Source organism: Pseudorasbora parva, chromosome 22, assembly GCF_024679245.1.
Source record: "Pseudorasbora parva isolate DD20220531a chromosome 22, ASM2467924v1, whole genome shotgun sequence".
Taxonomy (NCBI): domain Eukaryota; kingdom Metazoa; phylum Chordata; class Actinopteri; order Cypriniformes; family Gobionidae; genus Pseudorasbora; species Pseudorasbora parva.
In genome coordinates, this window is record NC_090193.1 from 20996940 (window position 1) to 21005430 (window position 8491).

At 38.3% G+C, this 8491-nt stretch overlaps 1 protein-coding gene across 1 annotated transcript; it reads left to right on the plus strand.

Annotated features, from left to right (window-relative positions):
• Positions 1–877: 877 nt before the first annotated feature.
• On the plus strand, positions 878–8264 carry rpusd4 (RNA pseudouridine synthase D4). The gene is made up of 7 exons (XM_067430775.1): positions 878–1238; positions 1336–1501; positions 1695–1899; positions 2027–2120; positions 3432–3582; positions 3767–3864; positions 7915–8264. Exons 1-7 carry the CDS (start codon positions 1074–1076, stop codon positions 8110–8112), a joined length of 1077 nt encoding a protein of 358 aa, XP_067286876.1. The 5' UTR covers positions 878–1073; the 3' UTR covers positions 8113–8264.
• The last annotated feature ends 227 nt before the right edge of the window (positions 8265–8491 follow it).

Below are 8491 nucleotides of genomic sequence, written 5' to 3' on the forward strand. Positions count from 1 at the left end.
GCAGCCCTCCCTCCAAAGATACACACACATACTCTGGACACATAGATTTTCTTTCTTCTTCACACACTAGAGACTTTTTTATTTTAACATTGACTTGTCCGTATGCGTCGCTAAACAATATTTAGAAGGAATTTGTCCACCTCTGTTTTTCAGCTCAGCCAGCCTCTTTAGCTATAATGACAAATGTATGTTGTTTATATTAGGCTACATTTGGTTTGGCTGCAATCCTATTGATCTAACTAATATTTACTCAAAATAGAGGATTAAAATGGGTTAAAAGAGGGTTTTTATGACTCTTCTGAATGTTTTTTTTTTTTTTGTGAATCAGAAACATAGGCTACAGCAGGACTGGTGACTGTTTCTCGTATAACTATGGGGCAAAAAACTTCTTCTTTTTTGTGAATCAAAAAATGTGAATAAAATAGTCCAGAAGTCCAGAATTTTATTTTGCTATTTTTATGTAATAGTAGCTTATATGTTTATTTTACCCAATTACCACTTTTATTTTGAACTTCTGCTAAAGTCATAACGTTACATCCACTAGATGTTTTTGTGTGAAACGAAATTGCACAAAAGGTTTAGAAGCGTAATTTGTTATTTGCAGAGGTTGTTTGTTTGCTTAATATTTTATTTAATGCAATGGTATTCATAAAGCGTGTTACCCAGCTGAAATAAAATCCAAATAACCTTCATTTATTTATTTTAAATGTTTTTAGAACTTGGCTTACTCATACATTGTTTGATTTTTCTATTACAAATTGATCTGAGCGTCAGTGTAATTAGATACCGGAACGAATTGGCCTATATTTGTTACCTATTAGGGATTTATTTAATCAAGCATTTTTGCTTGATTTTGTGTAGCCTATATATCGCGCTGCATAGTGACTTTTATTTTGAACTGGTGTGCATTATTTCTTTTTGCTCATCTTTTCTTATGTAGTGTCCACTTGATTACTCGGCTTTAGCTGTCATACTCGTATTTTTAATCTGATATATACAGCAATTAGTGACGTAAGATCTCGGGGCTCAGGTTTTTAGAAAGAGAGTTACTTCTGAACTGTTGATCTGTGAAAATGCGACACGCACGTGAGGTTACATACACGATGCTCATGAGAGCGTATGCTACAGCTTCAAAGACTGAGACCGTCGCTTCTAGCCAGAAAACGTGTCTGAAAGCAGCAGATATCGCGAACAGGCTTCGGGTTGATAAAGAAAAACGAATAGACGACAAAAATGAGGTTGGCTGCGTTTAATTATGCATGTATTGTCTGTTTTGACTATAGTGAGTTTATGTGCAACCATTTAGGTTCCGTATTTTTTCGTTCCACTCCAAAGGTTCCGGTGTCACCTCTACAGAACAGAGTGAATGAACTTAAACAGTTAAGCCAGCAACTACAGTCTATTCACCCCAGTGTTTTCGCAAAAGCTCTTTACAGGAGCATTCTTTATGAAGACAAAAACATAATCGCCATAAATAAACCATATGGTGTGCCTTTGCATAGTGAGTATTTGACGTCTCATTAACATCATTTTTGAAAAAAATATTCTGTAATGTTTTGTATAGAGGGGATTTTATAGTACTAAATAATATTCACTTTTAAATTATGAACCATTTATTTCTATAAAAATATTCATATTATCAGCTAGACAGATCATTTGATATACTAATATCTTCCTTAATTTTGCTGTTATAGATGTAGATGGAATCAGAAACAGCATTTCAGAGTGTCTGCCTTTGCTTGCAAAGATAACTGATGGCATGCAGGCAGGATCCCAGTTGCATTTTTGCCACAGTCTGGAAAAAGAATCTACTGGAGTTTTGATCCTGGCTAAAACAGAGGAAGCAGCTGAACATGTACAAACACTCATCAGATCACACAAAGTGGAAAGGACATTCATGTAAGTTATACTTAAAAAAAATAGAATTTGTTGCTTGTCTTTAATTGTATGTCATTTAGAATAAATTGTTTCCTTATTTTCAGTTGATTCATAACCTACACAAACGTAAACATATTATTTTGTTTAGGGCGGTCACTGTAGGTGTGCCTGTTCCATCCGAGGGAGTGATTGACATTCCCATTATAGAAAAGGAGGTCATGGGACCGCAGCCGCATTTTAAGGTAATATATCATTGTATTCATAAGAACAATTTCCTATTCCAGCCTGTTTTTAAAGTCCCTACAAATTTGATTTATTAAAGTCGAGAAGTAACAGAAGGTAACTTTTTTCTGTGTTGTGACGTACATCTGAGTGAAACAATTTATTGAAATAATAATATGTTGGACGGGGCTTGGTTCTATCCATTGGGTAATGATTGGATGGAGGCAGATCTAAATGTAAGCTTGCAGCTAGTAGAGTGCATTAGTGCTAGCCCACTTTTTCAATGGCGTTAATTCAAATAATTTTTTTCCATTTTTTTCCCATAGTTATTTAATAAAAAAGACTGTTAAAGTGTTATTTAAGTATGTTGAGAGCATAGGGAGGGAGAATAACTAGAGTGGGTGGAGCTAAAGAGCTCTATTGGTTTACTTGTTAAGACTCTTTGATTGGTGTAATTTTCTGTACAGCATCATGGGGAATGCAGTTTTTCTCCACTAAGAAAAAAGCATATACCATTGATTATAGTAGGCCTGTCTTTTAAATGTTTATAAGTTATCGATAAAAAACAATTTCCCTATGGAGAAAATGAATGCAGTCCGGAATCAGACTGTTGCACACTATTGTATAAAATAAAATAAACAGCGTTGAAAGTGGTCACTTTAAAATGAAAATTTCCCCATGATTGACTTTCGTCTTTCCGATGAATACAATCAGAGTTAATAAATATCCTGGCTCTTCCAAGATTTATAATGTCAGTGTTCCATTTGCCTTCCGTATTCAACCTAAGAAAAAAACTTAACTGGTGCGACGTTGGAAGTGCGCTTTGAACTGCAAGAGGCGTTACACTTTCTGCGAAAATTGAATACAGAAAGCGTTATGCCGGAATCTAGATATTTTATTCGTAAATTTATAAATATGGATATATATATTTTTTACAAAACTCGACCAATTTGCTTCAGAAGGCTTTTTTTTAGCCGATGGATGGATGTGCTTTTTTATGAGCTTCCAAATTAAATGCACTCCGTCACTGCCATTGTAAAGCTTGGAAGAGCCAGAGATATTTATAATTGTGCTCATCAGAACCAAGGAAGTCATACACACCTACCGGGTGATCATGGGTTAATTTTCATTTTAAAGTAAACTAAGCGGACCGGAATGATTGGAGAATTTTTTGATGAAACACGGTTAAAAAAATGTGCATGAATTCTTCACAATAAAATCAATATGATGCATTTAGAAAATAGGTGACTTTTCAACTATAAGAGTAGGCTCTTTTGCAGTTTTCTTACATTACTTGAATGAATGTGAAGTAAAATGCTTATTCTCCTCAGATGGGTCTAAGCCCTTTGTTCAAAGTGAATGAGGAGGGAGATGGAGTGACCAGGGTGAGAGCTAATCGGCAGGCACAAAGTGCAGTCACACAGTATCGAGTTCTGGACAGCACTAATGGCTGCAGCTTGGTGGAACTGCAGCCTGTCACAGGTATTGACTGACCATGACATGTGAAAAGCATACCCAACTAAGAGTGTTATTCCTAATTGTGCCTTATACTCCCTAATTATTTTAAATGTAACTAGTTTGCCCTTAAATACTGCAATGTCTAATTTATTTAAATGAAGAAATGAAAGCATATGATGACTAGATTCTCTTATAATTTTTGTTTTAGGTGTAAAAAACCAGCTTCGAGTGCACTTGGCTCTTGCTTTGACCTGTCCCATTCTTGGAGACCATAAATATTCTCACTGGAACAAACTAGCACCCCAGGTATGATAAATATAACAATGTTAGAGAAAGTGTTGAAGCACTGTTTCCTTGAATGATAAACAAACCTAGCCTAGAAATCTAGACGCAACCTAGTGGCAGCAAATGTAATTTGCAGCCAGGGTCGTCTAGCAACTTCTGTTGGCTTGCGACTGCGAGCTTGAAAAACCAAACTCTAGTCAGGCCAATCACATCACGTATAGAGTCGGTGGGCGGGCTTAACATGATGGTAAAGTTGCGACGGTTCTGTGTGAATTTCCTGCTACTTCCCTGCTAACAAAAAAGGAAAGTTAAAAAAGGAAGATGTTTTCTGAGTTTTGCTGAAAATCTATCAACTAGCTCCGCTGGTGGAAAAACGCATGGGACTCGGCCACAACCCGCTTGTGATTGTTTTCTCACCACTGATAGCGCAATGGTTGGTTGTAGCAAGCAGAGGGAATTTGAAAGACAACCGTTTATCCTGCCCCTAGAATTGAGCCCTCCCAATGGTGTGTTCCCAGACCCAACATCTTGATGTGGGTCTGGCTTGTCAGGCTAAATCAAGAAATCAACAATGGAACTAAAGAAGTGTGTTTTTTGGTCGTGAGGGAAAGATAACCTTCCCAAAGAATCCAGTGTTAAGGAAACAGTGGATGCAGTTTGTTTTTCTGGAGCAGCAAGTGTGTTTCTTTGTTCCCAGTCATGAGTTGAAACCGCAGGTGGTGAGTAAAACTGCATCAAATGTCTGTCAACAAAAAGAACGTATAGTGAATCGAAAGTTATTCAGGGATAATATTATGTATTGCGTAATAATATTATGTATTGTGTGCTTGTGACTCTTTAGCTCTGCCCACTGCACGCTTTCACAAGCGTGGCAGAAAGAATCCGTACGGCGTATCTGTCTTTTATAAATATGATAAAACTAAAGACTTTTCAGCGATATGAAGCATGCAATACTACTCTACATTCACCTAAATGATTATAAGGAACACCATACTACACCATACTACTGGTATGGTACCATACTACATAATACTGTGTTTGACCCCCTTTCACCTTCAGAACTGCCTTAATTCTATGTGGCATTGATTCAACAAGGTGCTGAAAGCATTCTTTAGAAATGTTGGCCCATATTGATAGGATAGCATCTTGCAGTTGATGGAGATTTGTTGGATGCACATCCAGGGCACGAAACTCCCATTCCGCCACATCCCAAAGATGCTCTATTGGGTTGAGATCTGGTGACTGTGGGGGCCATTTTAGTACAGTGAACTCATTGTCATGTTCAAGAAACTAATTTGAAATGATTCGAGCTTTGTGACATGGTGCATTATCCTGCTGGAAGTAGCCTTCGGAGGATGGGTACATGGTGGTCATAAAGGGATGGACATGGTCAGAAACAATGCTCAGGCCGTGGCATTTAAACAATGCCCAATTGGCTCTAAAGGGCCTTAAGTGTGCCAAGAAAACCTCCCCCACACCATTACACCACCACCACCAGCCTGCACAGTGGTAACGGCATGATGGATCCATGTTCTCATTCTGTTTATGCCAAATTCTGACTCTACCATCTGAATGTCTCAACAGAAATCGAGACTCATCAGACCAGGGGAACATTTTTCCAGTCTTCAACTGTCCAATTTTGGTGAGGTTGTGCAAATTGTAGCCTCTTTTTCCTATTTGTAGTGGAGATGAGTGGTAACCGTTGGGTTCTTCTGCTGTTGTAGCCCATCCGCCTCAAGGTTGTGTGTGTTGTGGCTTCACAAATGCTTTACTTCATACCTCGGTTGTAACGAGTGGTTATTTCAGTCAAAGTTGCTCTTCTATCAGTTTGAATCCTTTGGCCTATTCTCCTCTGACCTCTAGCATCAACAAGGCATTTTCGCCCACACGACTGCCTCATACTGGATGTTTTTCCCTTTTCACACCATTCTTTGTAAACCCTAGAAACGGTTGTGTGTGAAAATCCCAGTAACTGAACAGATTGTGAAATACTCAGACCGGCCCGTCTGGCACCAACAACCATGCCACGCTCAAAATAGCTTAAATCACCTTTCTTTCCCCTTCTGACATTCAGTTTGGAGTTCAGGAGATTGTCTTGACCATAGACCGTAAAAAAATATGGACGACTCGACATCATCCGTTTCCGCTTGGCAGATTTGAAGCTTTTAGGCGGCCTTACACGGCGCGGACATCTTGGGACCGAGTCTGCGCAGTAGCGATTTCGGGACCGGAGTTGCGCAGTAGAGCGCAGGAAGTAGAGCAGGAAGTACAAGTGCGATATCAAAAGCCCGCCCACACTCTCGCAGATGCAGAACAATTAATTATGTTGGTGTGAAATAAACAGTTATGGAAATGTAGAAATTAAAGCTAAAGCTCTAATCTGCTCCCAAAAATTTCGAAAAAAGTCCGTTAGTGCCTCAGTGACAACTTCACTCAGAGAAGACGTCGATCTCAGCTGTCAATCATGACGTCACATCCCCCGTTTTTATAGCATCAAATAACTAACTCAAACTAAACTTTTATTTTTAAAACAAACACCTGAAATGAAATCATTGTGATGATAACTGCCTTCAGTGACATAAACTTACTTTGGGGAGAAATTTTTGAAGTGTAATTTTATTATTTAGTTTGCCTCGCGTCCATTAGAAATCACAGAGGGGCGGCTATACTGGGACCGGTCACTGGGGGGCGATCGAGGCGCGAAAGCTTCAGTAAATGAGAGGGATGCTGCGTCCCAATTCGCCTACTTATACTACGTCCTAAAAGTATGTACTCTTTTTGTGAAGAAAAAGTATATACTTTTGAGTGTGTAGCAGAAAAGTATGCAAGCTTCGGGACATACTACTTTGCCGGACTCTGTCGCTTAGTTACGTGCATCCCGTCACCGTTTATCTGCCCTGTCAATCATCGTCAGATTCGTCACAGTTCAAATCCTTCACATTCAGTCTAATCTCCTACCGTATCGGAGAGAAATGTAGCCGCTCGTTGATCTGCCATTTGTGGGTCTTTAATGCAGAGACTCTCCTCATGTGTTTGCAGTTTAAATAGCCTATAATGATGCATTTAAAAGTGAATGGCCAAACATGTCATTACAAAAGTTCACAATGCTGCTGCATGTGAACTATAATATGGACAACACTGAATAAATATATTTTTGTCAGGTTAAATATTGGTAGGGTCACTCAAACCCCTTTATCTAAACTTCTCTACTTAACCGTCGAACTCGCACATCCGTCATGTTTGTAGTTTTTTTAACGCTTTTTATCCGCGTTTGTAGTTCTAATCGAATCCTCGTGCAACTCGCAATGGGTTGTGGGCAATATCAGCCGTTAGAGTGCCCATCGATCCATACTGTGAATTCGGACCGGAAATAGTAAACCATCCGGGAATCTTTGGAATACTCTTTTCAACATACTACGATTTGGGACATACTAATTCTATTTTCGAATACTATTTAGGATGGATAGTATGCGAATTGGGACGCAGGGGGAGACTGCAGGCTTGGTCTTGACCAGGACCACTGCCATGTGATTGGTTGATTAGATAATTGCATTAATGAGAACTGAAACAGGTGTTCCTAATAATCCTTTAGGTGAGTGTATATGTACTCAAGAATAACATGAAATTAGCAGATATTGTGTATTATGTACTCTTTAATATTTTTGTGGAAAGTTATACATTTTTTCAGGAATCTTTGATTTTATAGAACGTTTAAAAGAGCAGTATATATTTGAAAAATAAATATTTTGTAACATTATAAATAAACTATCCCTTTAGCCCAGTTATTACAAAAAAAATCGTACTGACCCCAAACTTTTGAACGGTAGTGTTTTTCCAGATCAAACAGCGTTTACACCATGCATATTTTTAATGAACAAATGCTTAATCCAGACTTTCTAGCAGACAACCACAGTGAGCTTTTAGTCGTGGGTCAGTTTTTACAAGACTATATGAACATAGTAAGTGTTGTGCATAATGAATAATCAAGAAGTGGTATTGTTTTCTTGAGACATGACTCATTGTCACGTTCGAAGACTTGACCACATGTGGGTCTCATATTTCGGATTACAGAAGCTGCCAGAGGGCACACTGCAACGGCTGGGACTGGTGCAGAGTAAAACACGATATCTCCCTCTTCACCTACACTCCCGAAGGATCGTTCTGCCACGGGTAAAAGGTCACGGTGACATTACAGTGTCCTGCCCCCTTCCTAAATACTTCACCAATGCCTTGAAGAGACTACAGATCCCACTACCAGGAAAAGAATGAAGTGGATCACACAACTATTCACTCCTTTTGAAAAGTGTTAAATTTGGATTTGACTTCGTAGAAAAGGCCATGTACAAACCAGATATTTTGTTGTCGTGTTTTCTAAATGTTTTGATTCCAGGCTTAGTAATAAAAAAATAATGTAAAATGTTTTACAGAGAAAAATTACATCTTTGTCCTACTTGTAAAACTTAGTAAATAATGACTGAACAATCCACAATATATCTGTACCCGGTCATATTTGCCAATATTACAAAAATTAGTGTTGGTCAATATTTCAAACTTAATGTTTGTCATCTAACCCTGAAAAAATACTGTTAAATATAATCTTAAGCAAATATGCAATTTTCATCGTATAATTGAGATGCCTAAATTCACA